We start from the raw sequence: 26,990 nt of genomic DNA, 5'->3' as shown, positions 1-26,990 counted from the left end.
CGTCATCTCTGTTTTTACATTATGGCTGCATATGATATAATGTTATGGTATGGACATATAAGGAACATTCTTGTTTTGGTAGCTGGACGTAACTGCACTCAAACCTGGTGTCAAATATCTGAACTACCACAGGAATACGTCCTAAAATGTGACCACCGCCCTCAACGGTCCCAACTGAGATCACATTCTATCCAAGATGCCAAAGTTAAGCTTTGTTAAGTTTCATTGATCTATATTTCACTACTATTTTGCTTCTGCTGCTGCCCGCAGTCTGATTATATGGGCTGTGTATGATTTATGTTCATAAGTCAGGTTAGGTCAAGAGTGTAAAAGCCCACCCAAGTAAGAAAGACAACATTTTGTTTATTGCTTACAATCTGATTGTTGGCCATACAAATGTCAATCTGCTCAAAAGGGGAAGACACATTAAGAACATTAAGTTCCAATGTGTGACTGTCTTTGCCTACAATTATCCTACATTTCACCAGTAAAGCATTCAGATAATACTAATTATAAACATTATTTGTATAGCACCTTTCATACAAGAAATGCAGCTCAAAGTGCTTGACAGCAAGAAAATGACATACAGTGTTTCACATAAAAACAGATATAAAGGAGCATTTAAAAATATAGATAAGAAATGAGATGCATAAGAACAGATTAAATGCATGAAATCAAACCCAAAAAAAATTGTTAAAATATAAAATAAGCAATATACATTTTAAAGGTATGGTAGTTCAAGTGCAGGCAGGCAAGTGCAAGAGAGCTTCAAGAGTAGCTGGTTAAAGGCTAATGTAAAGAGATATGTTTTGAGCTTTCTTTTAAAAAAGTATTAACTGAGCTAGCTTCCCTTATATCTACAGGTAGTGTGTTCCACAGCTTTGGAGCGTAGTTGACAAAAGTTGACTCCCCAATTTTCTTGATAAGAAAGCCAGAAATGGTGGCAGCAAATTCTCCACTTCCCCATCCTCTGAAATCTAAATTATATCCGAATCAGACGCTCTTAAAAAAAAAAAAAATGCACAGGAAATATACAGACATACTGTTCCTGTCCCATTTCCATCTCTCTCTGTAAGTATGTCGTAAATCAGCCCAAGGGATCCTTGTTGGCTTTAATCATGTTGTTTAGGGTGGGATGAAAGAATGCGTAAACCACGATAGCAGAAGGTATCGTTGATGAACACCAGAGGTTAGCTCTTTGCTGATGGCTGTCTGTTACGTATTAGAGGAGCTTTCCGTGTGTCACACTGAGGGCACAAACCTTTAACTGAGGAACTTCGTATGGACTTTACATCTCCACAACAAGGCACTAGTATACACTGCTAAATGGCCTTATGAGTGACAGTTTGGCAATATGTATACTATTTTATTAAAGATGTTGCTTTGATATGATAGTATAAAGGTCAGAGTAAAGCCTAACATCCACATTGTCAGAGTACATGATACACTGCGTCGCTACTTCAGGCCTTTTGTGTGTAAAAAACCCCCAAAAAAACAAGTTCTGTCCAGCTCTGTATGGATTCAGACAGACCATCCATTATATTATTGTATTATTGGATGGATAACTCATATTTAGGTTGTCTAGTTAACTTGGTATTGCAATTCTAGAGTGTAAGCAGCGCCTCACGTTGACCGTGTTCACAGCATTGCTGTCGTTTTTTATGGATGAGGCCACCTGTCTGCTGTCTCGCTGAGTAATCTCAACGTATCTCAGTAACACATCAGTTTTATATTGCATGGCTTTGTTCCCAAATCTCCCAAGTCTTTGCTGTGATCCGGCCTGAGGTCTCAAAATCTCCTGCAAAGCACACAACTGTACTGCTGTTCCAGTGAGACACCAGCACGAGACACCTTTCTTCTTTAAAGCCAGCTGGCGAGAGGCGGCATTTGTACACTAATTTGTATTATCTGTTTGTAATGTCTAAAAGTCCAAATATCTGGGATCTTTCTTTCTAATACTATTTTGTTTAATTATTTTGTCTGATGTAGTTGACCAGTGTGATTAAATTTGCTCAAGCAGAATGGCGGCCAAATTCTTCCCTGTCAAGGGCCAAAAGTGAATCTGGATGGAGGCCTGCCAGCCAAAAATACATGTTTTATTTCATTGAAATGTGATATATTAAAAAAAAAAAAAAAAAAAATGAACATTATAAATCTAAAATAAACTTTCAGATAATTTACTCTTTAGTCTGTGTAACAGTAATTATTTCAAAGAAATTGTCAAAAACAGTCATCCTGCAAATGTCAGTGTGCCTCTGCCTCGATCTGTCATCTTGACTGGCAGATCGAGTCAGTGACGTAGACACACTAACAGCACATGAGCATCAGCAGGAAAGAGAAAATACCACAAGATGTGGGCCAATGTCATTTAATAGGGAAGCTTAACAGCATGCTGTACATTGCTCTAAAACTCATATTATGCACTTTTTAGCTGCACAAAATTTATTGTCAGTTACATTTTTTTATAGCAGTTAAAAATTAAGGAGAATAAGCACAATTTGTCAAGGGCCAGTACAAAAAGGGTTGGGCTGCTCTGCCAAGTACAAACGCTCTATATTAGATGTGTTGTAGCCGATATGGTGTGCAGAGAGCTAAACCATGATGTCTGTTAATCAGAAAATAAGTTGTTTACTCTAATCAAGCTGTTGAAAGTCTGACTGAAGAGTGTTTGAACACCTGCAGCAGAGAGGTATTTTTGCCTTGCAGCACAAGTTAATTCCTGCTGGCAGAAGCTGCCAGCCTGACATTTTTCATACAATTCAAAAACCTAGAAGGTCACCTTTCAGATCCCTTCATGCCTCCGACATCTCTATGTTAGGACGGTAAAATAAATTACAGAGAGAATGATTTTGGCTTCCTGGTGGGCTTGGAAGAGCCGCATCAGTGGCTCGAACTACATGCCAAAACCAACTGAGGGCCGAAAAGCAGCTTAACTATGATATACTGTGGCTGTCAAATGACAATGCTGTATTTTCCAAAAATTTAAAAACTGAACAAAAATTGTTTTTTCCCTGGTTGCAGTGATTTGAAAAGATTTGCTGCTGACAACTCCCAAAAAATATAACAGTTGAATATTTTGACATCAATCAGTAAATTAAATATATTTATTTGGGGTTGCTGTATATTCAGTGACAGTTCTACACTTACTCTCCTGTCATTTATGATTTAATTCAACGCTCAGAAGCCTGTGCAGATTTTCCACTGTGCTTCATAATGTTGTTCTTTATAGAGAAAGCTCTGCCTGCAGTTTGTCATGTGTTAATATTTATCTAAGAACGCATCCCCCTCGAGGCGCCAAAATAATGGGGATTGTTCAGGAAAACCTTAATGGAATCTGCTTTTATTGGGGTTTTTTTTTCTTACTTTTAGGACAGTACCCTGCTGCACCATATGTTGACAGAACAGCAGAGAGTCCTGTTTTATATATGTACTTCCTTCAAACACAAGGGTTTCATTGTTAGTGGTACCAGGGGAGAAAAGAGGGGTCTGAGTTTCAGAAGATTTAAGAGGAGGATTTCTGTCAGAGAAGGTTTGGATTCAGCATCAAGAGGCACTCTGCTCATGGTGGGTGGTGGTGAGAGAGAGTATGAGCTCATGATCACAGAACTATACTGCCACCTATTGGTTTGTAATTGAGCCACATGGATCTAAAAAATCATGCCACTTCAAGATCATCTGTTTGATAAACGGACTTGGATTTAAAACTTGGATTTGCTGGAAAATGCATTGTTTCTCTGAGCTTGTTGACTTTAGAGATGCATTGTTCTTAAACAACAGAAACAATACAAACAAATGATAATGTTATGGAATATGATGTATTACTGTAGATTAAACTAACCAAAAGTAGCTTACGTAAAGTAGGCAAAATAAGCACAACCTTATGGCAATGAAAGGTACATTAATTCAACAGTATTAATTCAAAAACATCATATATAACATTAAAACACTGGAGCATTTACTGCATAGTGTGTGCTTTTACTGTTGATACTCTAGGTACATTTTGCTGGTGATATGTATACTTTTACTTAAGTAAAGACTTTTACTTGTAGTGGACTATTTTCACAGCGCATTATTAGCATTTTTACTTTAGTAAAGAACCTGACAGTCTGGATATTTATATTTATGTATTAGGCTATTATTTTTTCTTTGTATGGCATGTGTTGTTTTTTTTTTTTTTTTTTTTTTTTTTTTTTTTCCCCTTTCTGATATCCTGCTTGTAACTTTTTATGCAAAATATGATGGTCCAAACAACTCTCAGATTTTGATTGTTCTTCACACTCCTGGTCGACAGGTGGCGGTATAGCTTTGTTCTTCCTCTCGGTGGTTTTGCGCAAACACATCCAAATCCAACATGGCGGCTCACAGACTGGCATGTTTAGGGCTGAATGCCCTTTACTCCACCGTCTGCGCTCCGAAGCAGGTAACCTACTCATCATAATCGTACATGTTGTGGTCGAAACGTTTTCATTAAGACTTACATTGCACAGCTGTCACAGAAGGCTGAAAGAGAAGGGCTGACGAGCGCTCTGTGTGACGCACACTTCAATTGTAAAGCCCACTCTTGTGTATACTTCTCACACTTAACTTCAACAACTTCCTCATACTACAAAAATGCGTGAGCAAAAAAGCAACATTTTCTCCTGTGATTTCTCAATTAACTGCACGAATAACTTGCGCTTTTCAAAAAAAAAAATTTACGTTTGTCTCCGGCATTGTGTTGGTTGTATTTGATAGCTAAAAAAAAAAAAAAAAAAACTATGTGCAATGGGAACTGCCAACATTGATCAGTGATGAGGCCAATGTGAGTGAGTTTCAAACTGTAGCACATTACAGAGCCAAAATGATCAGCGTTTAGTGGGACTGTTTTAGATTTGTGTCAGCAGGCGGGGCGGTTCTCGCATATTCTAATAATATCTGCTTTCTCCGATAAAGTTTTCACAACAGATTCTGGGGAAAAAAAAACTCTGTGTGAGTCATTCACTCTTGTGTGTTTGTGTGAGTGGCACACAGGCACATGGTTAGCCGTCAGTCACTAACTGAAGGAACACTGTGCTGCAGGCACTGAGAGGCTGCTGGGGGGCGGCGGAGCAGGTGAGAGGTTACTATGTCGACTGGAGGATGCTGAGGGACGTCAAGAGGAGACAGATGGCTTTTGACTATGCTGACGAGAGGTTACGGATCAATGCAGTGAGGAAGAACACCATCCTGCCCAAAGAGCTTCAGGTAGACTGCGGTTCGTCCACCTGCATGATTGACATACCGAACAAGTTATATGTAATGCAAGACGACACGTTTTTAAGTATGTTGTGATCCGATAAACTGCACGTCTCGGTCGATTTTGTAGCACCTTCCAAAGACTTTATTTTTGTGCTTCATTATGTCACACAAACCGTACTGTTGCTTTGTTACACTGGACTCTCGCTACATGTGGAAGCAGGGCATCTGAAAAATGCAGTGTGTGCTTTAATAAACGATTCACTAAGGGGGCTCGTGCACCGGTAACGTTTGGATTATTCCTTTGCTGATGCAAGGGGGTGTGTGCATTTTTTTTTAATATATATATACATCTCTACAGGAGGTAGCTGACAAAGAGATTGCAGCCCTACCCAGAGACAGCTGCCCCGTGAGGATACGCAACAGGTGCGTGATGACTTCCCGACCCAGAGGAGTGAAGCGAAGATGGCGACTGAGCCGTATTGTCTTCCGTCATCTGGCTGACCACAACCAGATGTCGGGGATCCTGAGGGCAAGGTGGTGACTTGTCCCTCGTCGGACATTTCAGTCAGATTGCATCGTGGGGAAAACAAGCTGTTTCAGTATGAACAGAGGGGAAAAGAGCGTTTGCTTGTCACGCTTCTTTAAATTTGTTTGTCCTGGTCAATAAGCTGCTTTTGTTTTCTAAAGGCTCTTCTAAGTATAAGAATGACAAACCCAAATAATATTTAAAGAGGACGTAATAATGCGACACAAAAATGGCAGAATAAATATTGTTGTACATTACTATTTTCACAAATGTCTTGGTTTATTGCACAATGTTGATGTCGATACAGAGACCAGCAATGATTCATAATTTCATTGGTATAAATGTGGGCAAGGGGAAACATTTATTTTCACCATCTGGAAAAGAAGTTGGTTACCTAATAAAAGTACTGACTGACATAAAGTCTTGCAACATTGCAATATTTCCCCCTTTGCTAGGGCAAAGACATTTCCTGGATTTTCCTCTACAGTATGGTTGTATAAAGTTCAGGAGAAGCTCACATACTCAAATAATTATATGTATTGAATACTAAATATATATAATGATATATTCATATATTGTGAAGACTCCAAACAAAGTTGAACAGCTGTAGCTTCTTCATTTTTTTGGTGGGGTAACATATTATTTGATCATACACTCTCTCTGCTTGGGTCCCTGCTTATATGGGTGTTATAGACAAAAGTACAAGCAGATAAACAAGCAAAGAAGGCTCTTAAAATGAATGACAGCTAAGTGATAAAAGTAGCAGAAGGTGGGAGAGAGGCAAAGTCACTAATGAGAGCAGCCATAACTGACACCTCGCAGAAGGAATGGGATACAGACAATAAAGAGACACATCACTATAAGATACAGAAGTCAGATCACGTTAACAGGTTCAAAGGTAGATACCGCAACAGTAAGGAAGGATAGCCGCGTGATTTAAGACATAGACATGCAGAGTTTCACTCCACATTATCCATGATGGAAAAAAAAAAAAAGTAAATCAGACATGTGTCAGTGGTGTTATGTGGTGTGGAGGATGAAGAAAACGGTGCCATCCGTTATATGTCAGAGAGGAAGATATTCAGGGATGTTGGAGATGAGAAGAGGCAGGAATTGAGTTTTTTGTTTTTTTTAAATCAATACTCAGCGCAGGACAGGACTTCAGGGGGACCGAAAGGGGACTCGTAGACTTTATAACAAAGGCGAGAACAAAATATTCATATAGAGGCCACGAGATACGTTTCAGATCAGGAAATAGTGTGTAGGTTTGACTTTGTTTTTGGCTTTCCAAGCCCGGCGTCGTGATTTCGTAGACACACACACACGTGGATCTACACACTCCGAAAACAGCAGGTGGCGCTGTGGACCGTGGAGGTTTACGATCCACCGATCCACCGGCAGAAGAAGAGTCGGAGAGTCCTGCGGAGTCAGAGCAGTGAGGAGGCACAGACGGAGCCCTGTGGATAAAGACGCAGCCTTAAAAATGGATCCAGCAGAACAGGTGAAGACTCGTTTGGTGTACAGCTTGTACAAAAAAAACTGGTGTTGGCGTGATTTTAGCTGAGTTAGCTGCATTTACAAGACTACACTGAAGGCGATGCTAGGTTAGCTAACCTTTAATGATTAGCCAGCCACCTCAACCCTCTAATTTATCTCTAATTTCAGATACCGTCAGATTATTATTTTTTTTTTTAAAACTAGTGTGAAACTCCTGTCGTTGTGGATATATATATATATATATATATATATATATATTAAAGATGATAACAATGGCTAGTCGTGGCTGGCTGAACGAGTCAGTAGCTAGTTAGCAATAGCATCCAGTTAGCTTGCTAACTTAGCCGTTAGCTTTGAGGACATTCCGGCAACACGGTTCGAGCTCGCGCGCTGCTAAACGTCAGAGCCGCTACGTTACTGGTTGCCATGGCAGCGAGATGGAAGCGGAGCGGCTTTGGTAACTAATGTATCTATTCGTTGTGATTGGTAAACGATATCTTGGCTTCGTTCATGTTTTGTGATGATGTAATCGATCCTGTTTATGCCACAATGCTAAACTACACTCTATAACTACACATTTTGTGTGATTTGCATTAAGACAAACACACTGGTCGATAAGTAATATTATCTATACTGAGAATTGATCTTCAGAATTTCATTTCTTTATGTTTTTGCAACTTTTTTTTTTTTTTTATCACGCACATGTTTCTTCAGATCCATTTAAGCGTGTACTTTCAGTATCTTTTTTTAATCAAAATGTGTTTCCTGACAATCGGCTAATGAAGAAGCGTTTCACCTCCTGCAGTGTCGACCGGACGTCCTCCCAAAACGGTCACGTCGCTTAATACTGGGAACGCGCGTTTCTCAGCGATCTCGCGTCTTTCCCAACACAGATCCACCAGCTGGAGGCAGACCTGCAGGAGTTGGGGTCCCTCCTGGAAAAGGCGGAGAGGAAAAGGGCGCAGGAACTGTTGAAGCAGGAGCAGAAGAAGGTGGAGAAGGAGCTCGCGGCCAAACGACAGCAGAAGGAGCAACAGGCCAGGAGAGAGGCAGACCCATCCGCAGCCTCCAAAGCCGCATACACGGTCAAGATCACCAGCTACGGTATGGGGCAAGTGTTTGGTATGAGTATTTGTCGGAGGATGCTGCAGTCGAGATGTGTGAAAGAGCTGGAAAAAAATATTGTAGCCGTTCACACTTGTGCCTCTTCTTTGCAGCGTGGGACCAGTCTGAGAAATTTGTCAAAATTTACCTCGCGCTGAAAGATGTGCACAAAATTCCACCCGAAAATGTGGAGGTCAACTTTACAGAAAGGTAAGTTGATAGTCAACATAGAATAATCACTGTGTTCATTCATCACGTGCCATGGTTTTCTCATTGTCTCCGTTGCAGGTCGTTTTCTGTACTGGTGAAAGAGCTAGACGGCAAAAACCATCAGATGACAATACTCAACCTGTTATATCCAATTGATGAGAAGGACAGCTACAAAAAGGTAAAAAAAAAAAAAAAAAGGGACACGTGTAACTTTTTTTTTTTGGTCTGGTTACAAACGATCACCAGTAGATTATCTACAAGCTGACATCATCACTACCTTCCTGACTTCCTCTTTTTTCAAACATGATAAATGATGATGAGGGCTTTTTATATCCAGAAGTCAACAGCTGGCTTTGGGTAAAAAAAAAAATCTTTGCTCTCATCTTAGACATCAGGGAGTGTAGTAGCAGTAGTCGAAGAGGATTTGTCATCAGACTAGCTGGCCCCATATTTCTGAAACATGTTACCAAGCGTGGTGTCGCCAAAACTGTAGGTCGTGCATTTCTTTAAGGCAGGTCGAAGAATGAAAAATTCAAAGATTCAGATCTGCTGTCAAGCTCGACCTCTCATCCACTTTGTCCCTGTATTTGAGACGGCCTCTTTCTTGCATATAGCTTGTGTGATGCTGTGCCTGATGTGGGCCCTTCCTTCCTTAAAAGTGCCTGTTCTCCTTACATGGATGCACAGCAGGTGTATGTTTTTGCTTTGTGAAAAGCCAACAGAAAAATACTTCTCTTATCAGTTTGTCCTGCTCAAGAGGGTTGCTGGATTTCTGATCCTGACTTCACCTGCTATCAGTAGTTTGCTCTATATATATATATATATATATATATATATTTTTTTTTTTTTTTTTTTTTTTTTTGCTATTTACTCTTTTCTTGCTTTTCAAAAGCTGAGTAATTGAAATTCTTTGTCCCCAAATAAACACAATATCATCATCTGTTCAGGGTCATTCTACCTTCTGCAGCCATTTTTTTCTGCAAATACTCAATTTTCAAAACAAAAACAACAACAAAAATAGTACAGTATAAGCTTAAAGGTGGGCTGGAGCGAAATGTTTACCTTGCCTAATTAAAAAAACAAAAAAACAACATCCACTTAATTGAGGAGGAAGGGTAAAAGTTAATAATAACTTTTTTTGATGCATTCTTCCGCACCATCCATGCACACCAGTTATGTGCACCTCTGCCTGTGCATCAGTTTAAAGACATGTTTATATTTTTGGATAAAAGGCCGTTGCAGTCATTTTGCTTTTGGCAAAGACAAACTGAGGCAGTGAGTCTTTCCGCAAGGGAACGGCCTGTGCCAGACAAATAAGAGCAGCAGTCAATGGACTCGGTGACAGAACATCTTAACTCAGTTTCTGAATCGTTTGGTTCACTCTTGGTTGTCCTGTCGTACTTCTTACATTTAGATTTAGACTTTATTTATCCCACGGTGGGGAAATTTAGTCGTCACAGCAGCATAGAAACACAAAAAGGTGCACACAATAAGAATTTATTTATTTTACAAATACGTATAAAATAGAATAAGATAGATACAAATATCTTTTTTAGAAAAAAAATAAATAAGAGCAATGAATAAATACACAAACCTGCTCTGGTAAAGAGGTGTGCCATATTGCATTGTTTACAATAATATCCGTATAATCTTTATTATGATTGTAAATAAGCCACATCGTGATAATGACGGTATTTCGACTTATTGACGTAATGACATTATTCTGTTACATAACATAACATTTACAGTAAATTATGCACAGCAATAACCGGCATGACTGAAGGTGGCTTCTCTGTGGAGAATTTAGTTCCTAATGATTCACGCTAGCGCAGATGTTGATCATTAAAAATTGTTCAGACACCGGAGGGCACAAAATACTGAATTTCCACATCAGAGCAGTGAGTCTCAATACACTGCATTTACTTATCAAAGACTTACGGTTATGGTGATTTGACTTAAATCTGCAGCCGTATGAAATCTAGACGGTCATCTTGTCCCTCCTCTTGACAGGTGATTGAATGCGATTGCAGCGGTCCAGTTGCATTTTATCCTCAGTTTGATCTGCCAGCTTTTGAAGAACATATTCAGGAATGTTTGTCTTTGAGAAAGCGTTGTAACTGTCCCTCCTCTCTGCAACAGATAAAAACAGACATGGTCTTGGTCATGTGCAAGAAGCAGACAACAAAGAAGTGGGATTGCCTCACAATGGTGGAAAAGCAGTCAAAAGAGAAAGAGTAAGTTCAAGATGTGTTGATGAATTTCACCTTCAGTATGAGTTAATCAGTCATTTTGAGTGAGGCTGAGGCCACGGCGGGCTGAGGTGAATTAGTTCATTAAAACTCGAACGTTATATTGTTGGTGCGATTGTGCCTTCCTGCGAAGGTATCATTAGCTAATAACGATACCTCGGCAGGAGGATTTGTGCAAAGAATAAATTTATCCAAAGCCGTGCAACCTTTTGAAAGGCTGATAATTTTGGCGCTCTGACTATTCACTGAAAACAGCACTCCTTTTGAAGCATGAACTGGCCTGCACATCGAAATGCAGTCCAGCTCTGTGTGCCAGGTGTCACTGTCTTATCAGGCAGGGATTAAATGCAGCCTGGGTGCAAACATACAATTCCAAGAATCATTTAAAGACATTGTTAACAGTGTTTTCCTCCTTGCTCTCGGCAGGAAACCCAGTGGGGATGCCAATGCAGATCCCAGCGATGGCCTGATGAGCATGTTGAAGAAGATTTACTCAGAGGGAGACGACGAGATGAAGAGAACCATCAACAAAGCCTGGACAGAGTCCCAAGAGAAGAATATAAGAGGAGAAAACGTGATGGACTTCTAAATATTGCCGCTTTTCTGCAGCAGGGCCAAATACGAGCTGTAAGGGCTGCATGACTTCCAGTAAACAAAGCTCACATATATATATATATATATATATATATATATATCAGTAATAATATCCCAGCCTTGGATGGCCTCATTTTGACCCTGCTTTGAAAACAGGCTATTACATTTCATTCATCATGGCCCATAATGCATAGATCTCAATAAATTGCTTTGAAAATGTGTGTACCAACAATATGGGTGCTGTCCAGCAGATGACGACCCCAACAGGGCACAACCTCACACCATTTCATCATGGTTGGTTTTAGATTCTGTCACTCAGGAGTAGATTTTAGGGGAAGTGAAGTCTTTGTTCCTGTTAATATTTCCTCCTATCTTTCTGCCTACTCTGGAAGTTTGTATTCTCCTCTTTCTAACCTTACTTGATGAAGTCATATTTAAAGGGTTAAAGGACCACAATGCAGGTTTTATGGGTCTTGTTTTCCTGTCTCGATTCAGACGCACATGTCTATCAGTCTTCACGGTTTAGATCGGACCAGGGTAAATGTAATTGGTGAAACTTGTTAATATTATTCTTGTGTCAATTCAGTGCAGCTAAATCGAGCTGATGTTTAGGATGTTTTCATGTGTCTATTTGCCAAACTGTGGCTCATACTCCTGTTGACATCTTTAAATATAATCCTCCCATAAGCTTTTTATTTTGTCATTCCGTAGACAGATCAAATGATTGCTGCAAAGACAGTAATACTCTTTACATCAGCCCCGTGTAGTAATTTACATGACCGCAAACATCTGATTGACATTTAATGTATTTCACTCAACTTGAAGTGTGATGCTGTAAAACACTTCTTTGTAATTCTTTAATGTGACTGCCGCAGGCCTACAGTGTTGGACAGTTACGTGCTATATGTTCTATGTATGGTAGCACCGTTCACATAGTAGCATTCCCTTCATCATTGTGAAAATGTGTTTTGATTTTGTAAATTATTTTACAATGGCTCTCGTCATCATCTTACACATGTTGCTGTCTGCCCTCCGGTTGTTCAAGCATTTCCAACAAATATAACCGTTGAATTGACTCTGCCTTCTGGTTTTGAGATCAGAATAGATTTTCTGAAGCATTTTTACCTTTTAAGACTTGGCTTGCTGCAATATATCATGCATGCTTCCATCCTGTCTTCTACAACTCAAAATTTCAGGCTGTCATGCTTTAATACTTTTATAGAGGCCTACCTGTCCATCAAAAGTTGTATTTATTTCTAAATGCATTTTTAAAACTTCAAAATCCAGAAAAACAACCTGCATCTGTACGACTGAAATATTAGAATAAACATTAAGGTTATCAGTGCTCCAGATGCTAGTTGATCCTCGTGTTTATGGTGCAGTGCAGGGTTGCTTTTGAAGACAGTCAAAACACAATAGAGCACCTGATAAAACAAATTTAAAACCATATCAACAATCAAAATTTAATAGGGCCAGCGTTTTGGAGCTGCACGTTTTGTCCACCAGGTGGCAGCTGTATTCAGTAGTTCAGTATTTCCCTGGGGGGGGATTTCTCAGGGGAAATATAACCCAGGATTTTACTGTAGAAATTCTTTAGCATTTCTACAAGGGGGGGTTTCTGGAGTTTTGGGTAGAATATAATTTACTTTTCAAAATCAAAATAAGACTCACTGCATCCTTCTACGATCTGTAGGCCCTGCTTAATTCATGTGTGGACTTATTTGCAACTTGCGTATTCATGGTAGCCTCCCAGAGATTCCATGCTTGAACGTGACTAACTGGAAACTATGTGTTGTGTGTTGTGCAGATTAATTTCCAAAAAAAAAAAAAAATTCCCCATAGCTCAGAATATTTTCAGGTTTCACATCCTCTTGCCTTTCTTAACAAGTTCTCCCTTAAATTATCAGGATCGCGTGAGCTTTCGCTCTCTCCCGGACCCATTTACCGCATGTAATAAACAGTAGATTGAGGGTGACAGAACCCCGGAGACCCTCCCGTCTGGAGTCGCAGCGTGTCACTGCCCTCCAGCAGCTCTGAGACATGAACTACATCAACGGGAGTTCGACCGATTCTCTCTTCATGAGCTCCTTCATTCATCTTTTCTTTCTTAGATGGCGGATACATTTTTTTTTTGTTTTTTTTTTTTGATTGAAACTCTGCCTCTGCAAATCGTCTGGACTTTCTCCCCCAGTGCACCACCTCCCCCCGCCCCCTGTTCCGTGACGTCGCCGGTCTCTATATAGTCGGGGACGATGTGCCCAGACACGCCAGATGGAGACGGTCGGACGAGTCGGACGTATCATTACGCATCAGACTTACTGAAAAATATCAGCGAAAGGGATATATAAACGAAGCGGTCATTTACAGCGTTGTGTTAAATGGATACCGGCTGTTTCACCGCGGCGCAGCGTCTTTCGTGCCACACCATGAATGCGGATTTATTTAAGCCTGTTTCGGAGCGTGGACCCCAGCAGTCCTCTGCCCCGGCGAAAAACAGCAGGAATAAACCCGACCAAACCAAAACGGAGCTGGCTCAGGTGGTGACAGACTACAAGACGGGAAGATCCTACAGTAAAGGGAAGCTGTTGGGAAAGGTATGGAGATTTCATGTATCCATGTGCTGCCTGTATCTGTACGAATGGGAATTCGTGTGGTTTGGGGTTGCTGTGGAAGGTGGACGTTCGGGTGATTTCAAATTCATTAGGAGCTGTTTTCCAGGTGTGTTTGTGATGCGGGAAGAGAGAATGACCTCGTGGTGAATGAGACCAACCTCCCCTTGCTGTGCGCGTCATTGCTGAATGAATCGGGCGCAAGGTGTGCCCAGCTCCTGTGAATACACATGGTTGGCAACACCTTAAGCAAATCTTAAGACTGGTTTATTCACAACACTCCTCGCTTTTTGAGGCTATCCGAGACGACTGTTAAAACTAAATACATGTCTGCCTGACGGTATCATGGTCTCTGTCGCTGATAATATCGCCGCTGTAATGATCTGTGTCTCTGTATGTGCCGTGTATGAATGAAGCAACTGTAGCAACATGTTGCTCGTCATCGATACGCTGCGTCGGGCAGCCAGCCAGGTCCTGGTTTTTTTTTTCTTTGCCGCCTGCCGCAGAGCTGGAAACGTCTCCCGTCAGTTTTACGGTTAATGAATGCAGCAGCTCGGTCTGCCTCATCCTTCATGTCCCCGCACATTTGATTGAATCAAGAAAAATACATGAATAAACGACAGTGAACACATCTGAGGGTTGATTGTGTGTTTTTAAACGAAGCCAGGCATCAAAGGCAACACAATATGCTGATTTTGAATTATAAAATGATGCATCTGGACAGATTTAACCCTTTTGTGTGTGTGTGTGTGTGTGTGTGTGTGTGTGTGTGTGTTTAATCTTTGATTTATTATTTCCTGTTATGATTAATTGATGACCCTCCACACTAGGCCTTCGGAACCGGCAATAATTTTAATTGATTATTCTCAAACTATTGATCCTTGGGTCAAAGACTTACCATTGAGGAAGATTATTCATGGCCATTGCAGGTTTTTAACCTGCTGCTTTTGTAAACTGATTATCCTGTTTGTCTCTCCCAAGGGTGGCTTTGCTCGATGCTATGAGATGACAGACCTGTCCAACAACAAAATGTATGCTGTGAAGGTGATTCCTCAGAGCAGGGTGTCGAAACCACATCAGAGGGACAAGGTATACAAGATCATACCTCTTTGTGTCCCTTGCATAACCTGAAATCAATGTCTTTGTGGTGTTTTGTTTTTTATTTGAAATATATGCACACATTGATCAATTGTCAAATGTTGACAGATCACGAATGAGATCGAGCTGCACAAAACCCTGTCACACAAGCATGTGGTGAAATTCTCTCATCATTTTGAAGACCAAGAAAACATCTACATCTTCCTCGAGCTCTGCAGTCGAAAGGTGGGACTTCAGAAACCTCTAGAACAGTCTGCACAGCTCTCGTGTGCTCAGTTTGCACGTATAGTTTGCCTTGTATGACTCCACACTGGCACTATAATGTTGTATTCATATTTAGTTTTACCTAATTTAACCCTTTGGGCTGTTGGCCATTTTTCCCTGTTACTGCTGCCTTGGGTCATTTACTGTATTGAAGTCTCTAAACATTCAGTACCATAAGGGAAAGTAATTGCAGGTTATCAATGTTTTTTCAGCACAGCCTGGGTGATATGAATATGTATACTGCTGTGACGTCACATGACATTACAAACAATAATTGAAAAGACCCACATGATTGAATTAGCCGTGTTTAACAGCCAAACCACTACTGATGTAGAGTCCCAGTCGCCTGAATTACAATGCCATCTCATTTTTGTGCCAGTGAGTGAGTGAGTGAGTGAGTGAGTGAGTGAGTGAGTGTGTTGTACATTCCCACTGACAGATGGGTGGTTAACAGTTGACTCATTGCTCTGTCTCTGCAGTCCCTTGCACACATTTGGAAAGCAAGACACACACTGACAGAGCCAGAAGTGCGATATTACCTCAGACACATCATATCCGGCCTCAAGTACCTCCACAGCAGAGGGATCCTGCACAGAGATCTGAAACTAGGTACGTGAGCATCATGATTGAAATGTGGTGCAAGCACAAGCATCCCAGGAATTTGGGCAGGCACATGTTATCTGTGGAATGCTGACTGGACAAATGTTTTTGTCTCTTTCAGGCAACTTCTTTGTCAATGAGAACATGGAGCTGCGGCTGGGAGACTTTGGCCTCGCTGCCAAGCTGGAGACTGTCGAACAGAGGAAAAAGTTAGTTGTTTTTTTTTATTGTTTTTTTTTTAACTACTTAAATTGAGGAGCAAATATTTTAAAAAATATATATACTTGGTTTATAGTTCTCAAAATAAACTTTACCATAACTACCCCAGCAACCTTATTACGTACAATAATTAAACATTACTATACTTTTATTTTTTTTAAGTTAAAAACGCAAACATTACTTGTTGGGTGTCCAGATCTAAGATGTAGCTTCTTTTTTTTAGATTTTTGTTTTTTTGTTTTGAACCTGACCTAAAACCACTACCTCAGTTACTAAGCACATTGTTACTCCCACAGCTTTCCCCTCATGTACCTGACTAAACCGGTTTCCAAGTGGCAGTTGAATGCTGTGCTTAGAGCAGAGTTTCACTACCTGTTTGACACCTTCCTGTGGAATGCCAGAACAGTGATTGTGGCAGATGATATGCTCCAACTGCTACTTTGTTGAGTGCTCAATGCCACAAAACAGAAGCTATTTTTGAATAGTTTGAAGCATTGTCTAACCTAGATTTGTTTTTTTGTTTTGTTTTTCTCCAGAACAATCTGCGGGACTCCCAACTACTTGGCCCCCGAGGTGCTTAACAGACAGGGCCACGGCACGGAGTCTGATGTGTGGTCCCTCGGATGTGTCATGTGAGTTTGAGTGATTTCGTTTTTGCAGCAGTCATGTTTAAATTGGCAATTGTGTGGTTTGAAAGTTGGTCAGGAAAAGAGGATAAGATACCTCAACTACCAAGATCTTTTCAGCCAAGTCTTTACTTTTGTCTCTCGAGTTGACTAATGGTTCCACTGGTTTCTCCCCGACAGGTACACACTGATGTGCGGCAACCCGCCGTTTGAGACTCTCGACTTGAAAGAGACCTACAAGTGTATAAAGGAAGTTCGGTACAACCTGCCCTCCACGCTCTCGCCTGCTGCGCAGAAACTCATCTCGGGCATCCTACAGAAAAATCCCAGTGACCGACTCGCGCTGGATCAAATTCTCAACCACGAATTCTTCACCAAAGTATGTTAACACTTGTTCAGCTTTTATCGGTATTATAAAACCATGATTGGATTTAAAGCCGTCATTAATATGTGACATTTTCGCCTTTTTAGCTGAAGGTGTGAAAATGGTGCTTGGAAAGTGGACAAAATACAGTTTTTGACATGTTCATTCAGAATGAACTGTGCCATCTCCATTCTCCTTGCCCTTGCCTCACCTTCTTTTCCATGTGCCTCTTCTTTCTCAGGGTTTCACTCCTGACAAACTTCCCCCCAGCAGCTGTGTGATGGTGCCAGAGCTCCACCCCCCGAGCCCCGCCAAGAAATTCTTCACTAAAATGGCCAAGAGCCTCTTTGGCAAAAAGAAAGCAAAAGGTAAGCAGCAACGGCAACGCAGCAGTCAAGTGACTGACCCACTAAAAGGCTAGTTCATCCATCCGTCTGTCGGTTACAAACTTGTTCCTTTCCCAATGTAATTACGTGGCACCTGTCATCTTTTTAATATGGTTTTGTCTCATGAGGACTTCCCTTTGTTTTTAGTTTCCCCTCTAGCATTTACCACAACTCCTGCAGGTATCTAAACACTGCTGTGGTTAAACATATTTGTTGTGACTACAATACAGACCTCTTGTTTTTGCAGTGGAGAAGATTCCATGCGAGGAAAAAGATGACAAGGACATTTCCAAACTGGTGTCAGGCATAGTTAAATGTTCCATCAACCGGCAGATCAGCTACAAAACAGTGGAACCCAATGAGGTACATCCTTTATCTTTTTTTCCCCCCTACTTCTGCAATAAGATTTTGACCTAAGGTACTTGATACAAAAACTGGGTAATTCCTGCCATTAATACACAGTTTTAATAGAAACACATCACAGTTCTGAAGTAGACTTTAGCCTAGGGGGGAAAACTGAAGTATGTTACTCTCATGACGGACAACCCCTGTTATGACTGAGACTTGCCTTATATCCAGAGTTTGACATAAGCTTAAGACCTTATCAGCATGTTCATTTAGATAGTAAATCCATTTTAGGAGTCATGCCAGTACAAATGGGGTTAATAAATATCTTTTAATTATGAGTACTGCAGCGTTTCTCTCAGAATAATATTGTAAACAGCAGCTTTGAAGAGACCATCTTAGACTGACTGAAAATAGGGCAGCCATATTGTTTGGATGAGGGATTTTTCTTTGAAATTATACAGACATTTCAAAGGAATTGTCTTTTTAGCTTAAAAGAATTTAGAAGATTGTTTTTCTTAACTTTGCCAGATTGCCATTCGAGATGCTAAAGTGTCCCAGACATCCTTCAGCTTGTCAACAGACAAATGAAATGCGCAGCTGTTTGTTATTGCAGTTTTAGCTGTTGAAATGTTGTCAGGAACTCGAATACAATCATTCTAATTGAGGACATTTTTCATTGAGAATCTGAGGGAACTGTTGCTACATGGCCAAATCCATTGCTCCACTATAATTATTGCTTCACTATAGACTGTCTTGTGATGTTTTGATTTGAAAAATAATGTGGTCCACAAACAGAGCTGAGACCACAACAGCAGGATGTTCAGCTGTCCAATCCCTAATCAGGCTGGTCTAGTTCCTATTTATAGAGCCCAATAGGAGTTACTTTGTTTGCTCTTTGGAGTGAATATTTCTGTTGTCTCCTTAATGAGCCTGGTCTGAGAAACCAGGCTGGATTTAATGAGAATATCTTTTTATTTTATTTTTTTCAGATTACACAAAGTGGTACTCAAATGATCTTGTTTACATTTCTGTCTGCATGTTTGCAGAAAAACAGGAAATGCTAACAACTGGATAACTGACAGATTACTTAAACAGCTTGGTGGCAGCTTGACATTAGAAACTACATGTTAAACTTGTAGCTTGCTTGCAAAGCACACAGAGGGAAACTGATACCAAAAGTAGTTTCACAACCAATGAAGCAAATTTAAGACAAAGGAGCCGCTTTGCTGACAGAGATAAGCTAATGCACAATATTAAATAGAACTCGCTCACCCAATGGCTCACGCAGTTCTTTTTAAGTCTTTAATTCTGTAGTTACATTTTTTTTTTTTTTTTTTTTGGCCATGTTTTTTTCTTTTTTCAATCCTGTGCAAACATTTGGGTTATTTCTTGTCATGAATGTGTTAAATCATGTTACGTTGTGTTGCTGCTCAGGTGCCCTCTCCCACCGGTCAGCTGGTCAGCTCCGTGCCTCTGGAACAGACTCCTGCTGAGGAGGAATCCAGGAAGTCCATGTCACGCTCCTTCAAAGGCACCATGGCCAGCAGCACTGAACGTAGGTTTACTCCTCTTCTGAACAGCAGATATTTATTTATTTATTTTCTTCTTTTTTTTTTTTTTAAACATCATTTTGTAACCAATGTTTTGCTTTGTTTTTCCTCCAGCATGCGAGGATGTCCTGAGCCCTGCAGCTGTTGCTGAATCTGCAATGAAAGTTCTCAACAGCTGCCTCTCCACCATGCCTGCAGGTAGGAGAGACACAAGATTGCAAGAGTACTTTTGCCCTAATAATGATAGAAATGTTTGACGTGCGAGATATCTGCTGAATAGAATTGTATAACCTTTGCATCTGAAAAGTGCTGCTTACCTCAACAGGAACCATCTGTTTCATTAGATTACAAATGATGCAAAATCATTCAAGTTTAACCTGCCACGTCTCTTTTCTTCCGTTTCTTTAAATCCTTTTGAATATCTGCTGACTCATGTAGCCCTTAGCACATTTAAACTCATGGCTTTCTTAGCAGCCTTTTTATTTATTTTAAAGAAATAAAATGTGTTGGAATTTGAAAATATAAACATTACTTCTTTTTTTTTTTAGCCATGATCTTTCCACTTAAAACTAGGACTGGTATTATATGCTGTCAAATTGTTCTGTAATCCCTAAAGGTTTTACTTTGTCTGTGTTTCCAGCCACCAGGAACCCACCCTGTTTGTCCAGTCCACAGTCCTTCCTGTGGGTGACGAAATGGGTTGACTACTCAAACAAATATGGTTTTGGCTATCAGCTATCGAACCAGAATATAGGAGTGCTCTTCAATGAGGGGACACATCTCAGCCTTTGTGACCAACGCAAGTAAGTACCTTAAGAGCTCCAGTATTTATTTAAGGTGTAATTTCCATTGTGCTTTGAGCCTGTTGATTATTACATAATGACTTGACTGTATGTGTTCCAAGTAATTTCCATATATACTAGGTAGCCACCCCTGCTCAAAAGTTTTGATTATTAATTTGAAATTTAGAGAGTATAACTTTAATTTCAAAAGTTATCTTCCATCAAACAATCATTTAAAGAAAAATGTTTTTCCTTCCAAACAGGACAGTCCACTACTGCTTGACCAACAACAAGCACTTCACTTTCCCAATCAACTCTCTACCTGAGCAGCTTCGCAGCCAGAAACAAATTGTGGAGCTCATGGCCAACTACATGGAGCAGAACCTTATGGAGGTATGAAAAATAAACTGACTGTTTTAGTGGATAGGGTGCAGCCCTTAGTATAAGCAGTCTGAGTGAAGTTGACACACCTTTAATGATGGAATGTTTGTCAGGATATCATGTTTATACTGACAGAAAGCTGTGAGATTATTTACCCTGACCTCATCTGTCCTCCTCAGGGTGGAGATCTGCAGTGTGAGGATCAGGTCTCAGCCCCTCCTCCTCTTCTCCTCCAGTGGGTGAAGACAGACCATGCTCTCGTGATGCTCTTCAACAATGGCACTCTACAGGTTCGAACAAACATAAATGCTACAATTATACTCCTTGATATATTCAGAAGACAAGTAATGTTGGTTTAATTTCCTTTTTTGGTAACTGGTAAAGCTTTATTGGATTGTCGTTATCCTTTTTGTTACATCCTGTTCTCTATTTTTAATCTCTTCCAGGTTAACTTCTACACGGACCACACCAAGATCATACTGTGCAAGTCCTCAGACGACTCCTACCTGCTCACCTACATCAGCCGGGAACGCATCTCATACACTTACCTCCTCAGCATGCTGAATGAGATGGGCTGCACCTCTGAGCTCCGACACCGACTCAGATATGTGGTCCAACTGCTCCAACACCACACTGATGCCTGAGAGCACAGCTCGGTGCCTCCCAGGCCGCCTGAGTGGCAGATGCCTTAGAGGCAACCTGACTGGTTAACACTTTTTCAGAGGCAGCCTGACTGGTTAATATAATTTTTTAAGGCAATGCCGAGAGGGACTGACACCTGTTCAGTTGACGGACGGAAAGGCTGCTCAAGTCCTCTGAGAAATATTCTTGTCTGGACTGTAGCCTAGGCAGCTGATTATCAGACTGACTGACCTTGATAAACACCAAGCAGTCAGGGAGTTGCCCAGTGCAGCATCTGCCTAAAAGCTGTTGTGCCTGTCCAGCTTATGCCTCAAAAGTATCCACCTGGAAGGTATTGATACCTAAGATAAGAGACTCATAACTGGCCTGATTTGATGGATCCTTCACAGACAGATGCCTACATGAACACCCAGTTACCTTCCCTCACTCATTCAAAACCACTGCTTCTTGCCTGGATCTTTTAAAGCCACCAATCCTGCAGCTTTCAGCCTCTCCTAATAGCCCATAACCCAGGCATGGTTTCTCAAAGGTATCCAAACACTAAAATTGTCCTCTTTGCTTACAATGGAACAATCTTGCAGCTGAAATGCTTTAAGGCTCAGTTTTCCAAAAAGTATTTCAGCACCGAGGTCTTTTACACCATTGACTTGCACTGCAACTGTGATCTATTCAGCAGAGAGGCTTTGAGGAGAATTACGGTTTGACTGGAGAGAGAGAAATAGAGAGAGAGAGAGAGAGAGAGAGAGAGAGAAGGCCTCCTACCCTCGATTGGTTTCTGGCCTCTTTGAACCATGGTGCACACATTCATAGTTTTGTGTTGTTTTTTTTCCCTCGTTTTTTAGAAATATGAGCCAGCTATAGGATCACACTACGATCTTGACTTCACATGCACAAATAACATTCCTGGCCTTATTTGATGATGCTAAAGTTTTGAGAGTCATTGCTTCTTTTGCATCACTTGTCTTATTTTGTTATTGGATACAAATTTCACAGATGTGGTACACGGCATATTGCAGGGGCTACGGGAGCAACACAATTTTGCACTTTTTTTTTTTTTTTTTTTTTTTTTTTTTTTGTGAATTCATCTGGAAGATGAAACCTTTTTACATTCACTTGTTGTTTTATTTGTTTTTAAACTAGATACCAAAAGGCATTTTCTTTTGAATTTTTTTTTTTTAAATGATTCAGTTTTAAATTCACATGCAGTAGGTGAATATGTGTGTGCGTGTGTGCCACACATGTGCTGGTAAGCAGAACTGTTGCTTGGAATGAGGGTGGGGAGGGGGGATAAAAGTGCCTTTCTGAGAGATGTCTGTATAGTGCAATAACAGCCTTTTGTGAATGTCAAGCTGGCTACAAATGAGATTTGAGATTGGTTTTACAGGTGGGATTTACTTTTGTACTTGGAGCCAAGTTTAAAAGTAAATCTAATAGCACTACACTCTCACTACCTGGTATAAGCTTTTAGAAGAACTGTTATGATGAGTATATATCCCAATAATATCTTCTGTGGAAAAAAGAAAACATTGTACGCTGTTGTATTGAACTGTAATCCTTATCGGTTTACATTGCTTTCTTGATCCAGAGTTGTATCCTTAAAAACTGTGACCCGGAATGCAAGTATTACATACATGTGTTTTCAAAAAACCCAACATTGTGAAAGCCATCTGCCAATTCAGAAGAGTCTTTATTTTTTTGGCACATAATGTCCTGTTTATTTATTTTTTATTTATACATGTTTTTTTTATTTATTGTGTAAATGTTGCGGTCTTGACACAAGGAAATGTTCAAGTCCGATCACCTTTTTGTATGTGACATATTTTGGGAAAAGTGGGACAAAAATAAAGTTTATTGAAAATTTATCAAGTCTGCTTTTATTGTTGCTCATTGAAACATGCAGCATTTACATAGTTTTGATTAGATATGAGGAATTAATTTAGGTCATTGATCATGACTGCTACATGAGTACATTATTTGTACACAAATATTGTATAGCTTTAGCTCTTAATTGGTGCATCATTTAATCTTTTTTTTTTTTTTCCCCTGAGAACAAAGGTGGCTTTTTCTTAGAAAATAACCCTTCATTCTTTTTTTTTTTTACGTGGATGTTTCAGAATTTATGGTGGTGGGTGTTTTTAGAGATTTGGCATGAACCAAAAGCTGATTTTTGTTGGTGAAATCATATCTTTTAGAGAAATGTGCTCACCCAACTTCCCATTTTTTACTATTCTACCCCTGTGAATACTGTGGCTACCAGCATGACCGTTAACTGCAAGGAAATAAAGTCTACTAGACCTATTCAACACGGTAGGAATCTTTGGAAGCGTGTTAAAACGGTGAAGGTGTCGACTCAAAAGGGCAGCCTTGGTATGCCTGATAGTCTTGTCAATGTGGGGAGGAGTCATGTATTGTGTTTCCATGTGGACTTTGGACTCTTAGGCATGGCTTTTCTAATAGATTGTATCGAATGGTTTTGAAAGGTAAAAACTAAAGAATTCAAATCTATGAACATCCTTGTAGTCTCAAGTGCATTGGCAAAACTACAAATAGTTTACATCTCACCTGATATAGCTATATGTCAAAATGGTTTAGCTGCGATTAGCAAAACTTTTTATTGGGAGAATCAACTTGGTTGCAACCACACAAGACAGTGCAGGAATTTAACTTCATATTTGCCTTGCAGTGTCACTGGTATTGAATACTCGAATGACATTGCACTGCACAACACAGTGTCCCTATATACAAATCATGACTTTCTCTTGGTGCAGCTGCTCCTACAGGAATTTGACATTTCCTTCTCTGAAAAATGTGAAAAACATGCAGGAACTACGTTCAAGATCCAGCCAACCATTGTGAGTCGGTGTCATCATGTTTCATTCTGCTTCATGAGACACAATTGAGTCCTAAACCAGATCTACAGCTTGACTGTAAGGGGAAATCAGTTCTTTAAACAGAGGAGCTTGTGGACAGAAGCCTGTTCTTGTGCTGCCCTGCAGCCCACAGCAGAAACCTTACGGACACCCCTGAGTACGTTTCTCAAAGCATCTACACCGGCTCAGCGTCTCCGGTCTAAAGTTCCTCATCGCAGTTTTGGTCCACACTTGAAAAATGAAAAAAACTATTGTCTATTCTGTTAGCTCTACCCTTACTTGACAATGTTAAAAAGCCACCGCTCTTGATCCTCTCACTCTACTATACTGTATTTAGGTACACATGGCACACAGGATCACAACAGAGACAAACTTCAGACTCTACAGTCAACAATTAAACCTTATTTTAATTTATTTAATTTCAAGGTTTTCTGAGCATTTAAAATAATTTGTTCAATGTAGCATGGAGGATTCCCTTCTTATGTTTAGCAAAGACTGGTTAACAAAAGTTACATTTCTAACTGTCCAGGCCTAAATTAAATGTCCTTATTTTTTTAAAACTGCACTAAAAAAATTTAAGATCTGTTTTGGTATCTGTCCAAAACACAGAGTCAGCTGAAAGACTTCCTCTTTAGATAAGGAGGAAATAGTTCCAGTATATGATGTAAATAGGAGATACAGATTGTTGTTAAAACTTGTCAAGCGTGTCATATTATCTGTGGAAGAAAGTTGTGCATTTTTTTGTTGTGTTCTTGTCTTATCTAGTTTCTATATATACGCAATGAAAAGAGAGTGCAGTTATCCACAATAACGACCAACAAGCGCTCACTGGGAAATTATAAACTACCTGTAAAAATAGTCAAATTATCTGATGCTATAATGGGAAAAACTATAACACAGTTTTCTGCATGTGTTAAAATAATCTACTGCAGTCTAGTGGGACTTTCTGGTATTATTTGCAGGGAGAATTCTGAGCAACAAATCAAGCTGACATATTAGAAAACAACCACACAACACATGGTGTACCAATGAACATTGACATGTGATTCCACATATGTGCATACAGACATGTTTCGCATTTAGTCACAAAAAAAATCACATGAACAAAATTGAGTCACAGAGCCCTTCACAACATGAGTGACCAGCAGACAGCAATGGTTGTCAGGGAAATGTATGCACAAAAATTGCACAACCACATTAAAGAAGTTTTAAAGAATAATATGCGACATAAATGTCTACTGTGGTCCTTCCTTTTTACAGCGTGATGAAATCATGACTAAAGCAATCTATATTTAGTTTAAAAAGCCGTTAGGTATGTTTAATCTGGGTAATCCAGAGTAAGTCATGGGTTTTATGTTTGCAGCAACAATACTGGCTTGTTTAGAATAAACAGAATATTTCAGTAGCAATAATGGAGAGGCGACAAAAGAAAACTGTGCCATAGTATGGTAATGAGATACAAATCTGACCTTTGTGGAAAGGTGTGTCCTTGACAAATGTTTGGGATATATCCTGGAAATATAGACCTACTATATCACCTCCACAGCAAAAAACATAATATCAGTAAGCTCTTTTGATACTGTACAGCAATTTCAGCATTGAATCATTTCTTTGACTGTACCTAAATGGCATTATGCCAAACTTCCCTCAGCAGTATGCTAGCTTTTTCAGCCCGCTACTTTGGCAAAGTCATCTTGTTTCTTTTTCTATATTTTATTAACAGTATTTGATATGCCATTAGCTGTTACTGCAAATTATTAAAATTCAGTTTTCCGAAACATTTGATCTAAATGAGGTCACTTTCTTCAGTGCATGAAGGGAAACAAATAAGTGCCAGAACTTCCCCCTATTCACAAGTTGGCATGTGGTTTTCAGAAAATCATTAAGTGTCACATTAAGACTTTCTAAAGGGAAAAAAGATAAGATAAGATAAGATTTGCTGATGTATATATACACTACATGAATTTATTTAATCAAAGCGAAAAACATTTCAAAAATAATGACGTAAAAAGACGAGATCAAAACCTAGTATATGGCTGGACCATGTATGAACCATGCCAGAGGGCTTTTAATTTGAAACCAGGCCTTTTAACTTTACAGGAAGTTGACCAGTTAGCTTGCTGCTCTCTGCCTGCATTTAGCTCTGGTTGGGAAGGTTTTGACTGTCGTAGCTCTGCTGTGTCATCATTTGACAGTGTTCGTGTTCTTTTTGTGGCCCTTTGGAGCCAGCCCAGCATTATTGAAAGGTTAACGTGACGTCACTTAGACTAACCGCCGACAGTGAAACTTGGCCAGCGGGAATGGGAAGAGCCGAGCGGCACGTGGTGCCACCTGTGGAATGTAGTTTTCTATCACCGTTATCAATCGATGTGGCGATGGACGAGTGGTACGCTAGATCAAGTCACATGGAGCAATGGTTGTGAAGTAACTCTGCCGTGTATGGGAGAGACTGTGACTTTGGCAAGGACACTCAGCTGGCAACAGCAACTGAGCTTGAATGCAGATCGTAAGTATACTTACAGTAGGCCTAGTAATCTTAGAAATGTTTGCTAGAATTCATGAGTTCCTAAACAATTTAATTGTGATACTTTTGCACCATTACATGTAAAAATTGCTGCCAAGAATCACTCATCCTTTCTGCTATATTGAATTGGATGATTGTCTCTGTAGAAGATGTGGGGAGTCTTTTCATTAATTAACAAGTGTGAGGGAGGCACTCACACTCTCATATTAACCTACTGCTTAAAGTGTGACACGTCACATTGTTTATAAGATGATCACTTCCCCAAATATGTCATATGATGTCATGTGTTTTCACAGTGTCACACCCATTCCCAAAACTAATATGATTTCC

The 26,990-nt window shown here is 40.0% G+C and overlaps 3 protein-coding genes across 3 annotated transcripts; all 3 read left to right on the top strand.

Annotated features, from left to right (window-relative positions):
* The first annotated feature begins 4,336 nt into the window (after positions 1-4,336).
* mrps14 (mitochondrial ribosomal protein S14) lies at positions 4,337-6,000 on the top strand. The gene is made up of 3 exons (XM_069158023.1): positions 4,337-4,420; positions 5,059-5,223; positions 5,576-6,000. The coding sequence occupies exons 1-3, from the start codon at positions 4,352-4,354 to the stop codon at positions 5,756-5,758; spliced, it is 417 nt and encodes a 138-aa protein (XP_069014124.1). The 5' UTR covers positions 4,337-4,351; the 3' UTR covers positions 5,759-6,000.
* Positions 6,001-7,133: 1,133 nt separating this feature from the next.
* On the top strand, positions 7,134-12,472 carry cacybp (calcyclin binding protein). Its single transcript, XM_069157309.1, has 6 exons — positions 7,134-7,244; positions 8,134-8,344; positions 8,458-8,554; positions 8,633-8,732; positions 10,694-10,788; positions 11,230-12,472. Exons 1-6 carry the CDS (start codon positions 7,227-7,229, stop codon positions 11,390-11,392), a joined length of 684 nt encoding a protein of 227 aa, XP_069013410.1. The 5' UTR covers positions 7,134-7,226; the 3' UTR covers positions 11,393-12,472.
* Positions 12,473-13,679: 1,207 nt separating this feature from the next.
* plk3 (polo-like kinase 3 (Drosophila)) lies at positions 13,680-23,128 on the top strand. The gene is made up of 15 exons (XM_069157308.1): positions 13,680-13,991; positions 14,988-15,095; positions 15,213-15,329; positions 15,848-15,977; positions 16,090-16,177; positions 16,724-16,819; positions 16,994-17,192; positions 17,419-17,545; positions 17,811-17,926; positions 19,346-19,466; positions 19,576-19,659; positions 20,102-20,264; positions 20,507-20,636; positions 20,804-20,914; positions 21,071-23,128. Exons 1-15 carry the CDS (start codon positions 13,776-13,778, stop codon positions 21,266-21,268), a joined length of 2,004 nt encoding a protein of 667 aa, XP_069013409.1. The 5' UTR covers positions 13,680-13,775; the 3' UTR covers positions 21,269-23,128.
* The last annotated feature ends 3,862 nt before the right edge of the window (positions 23,129-26,990 follow it).

The sequence above is a fragment of the Embiotoca jacksoni genome, unplaced genomic scaffold (genome assembly GCF_022577435.1).
Source record: "Embiotoca jacksoni isolate LCO1_2020_lvr unplaced genomic scaffold, fEmbJac1.0.p SCAF_22, whole genome shotgun sequence".
Taxonomy (NCBI): domain Eukaryota; kingdom Metazoa; phylum Chordata; class Actinopteri; family Embiotocidae; genus Embiotoca; species Embiotoca jacksoni.
This window is presented reverse-complemented; position numbering and strand designations above follow the sequence as displayed.

Bases quoted from the DNA above. Each gene is read 5' to 3' on its own strand.
- plk3 (XM_069157308.1), top strand. From the start codon at position 13,776: ATGGATACCGGCTGTTTCACCGCGGCGCAGCGTCTTTCGTGCCACACC. The intron at 19,467-19,575 runs GTAGGTTTACTC...TTTTTCCTCCAG, and splicing joins CATGGCCAGCAGCACTGAAC to CATGCGAGGATGTCCTGAGC. The intron at 20,915-21,070 runs GTTCGAACAAAC...AATCTCTTCCAG, and splicing joins TCAACAATGGCACTCTACAG to GTTAACTTCTACACGGACCA.
- cacybp (XM_069157309.1), top strand. The intron at 8,345-8,457 runs GTATGGGGCAAG...TCTTCTTTGCAG, and splicing joins GGTCAAGATCACCAGCTACG to CGTGGGACCAGTCTGAGAAA. The intron at 8,733-10,693 runs GTAAAAAAAAAA...TCTCTGCAACAG, and splicing joins AGAAGGACAGCTACAAAAAG to ATAAAAACAGACATGGTCTT.
- mrps14 (XM_069158023.1), top strand. From the start codon at position 4,352: ATGGCGGCTCACAGACTGGCATGTTTAGGGCTGAATGCCCTTTACTCC. The intron at 4,421-5,058 runs GTAACCTACTCA...ACTGTGCTGCAG, and splicing joins CCGTCTGCGCTCCGAAGCAG to GCACTGAGAGGCTGCTGGGG. The intron at 5,224-5,575 runs GTAGACTGCGGT...ACATCTCTACAG, and splicing joins TCCTGCCCAAAGAGCTTCAG to GAGGTAGCTGACAAAGAGAT.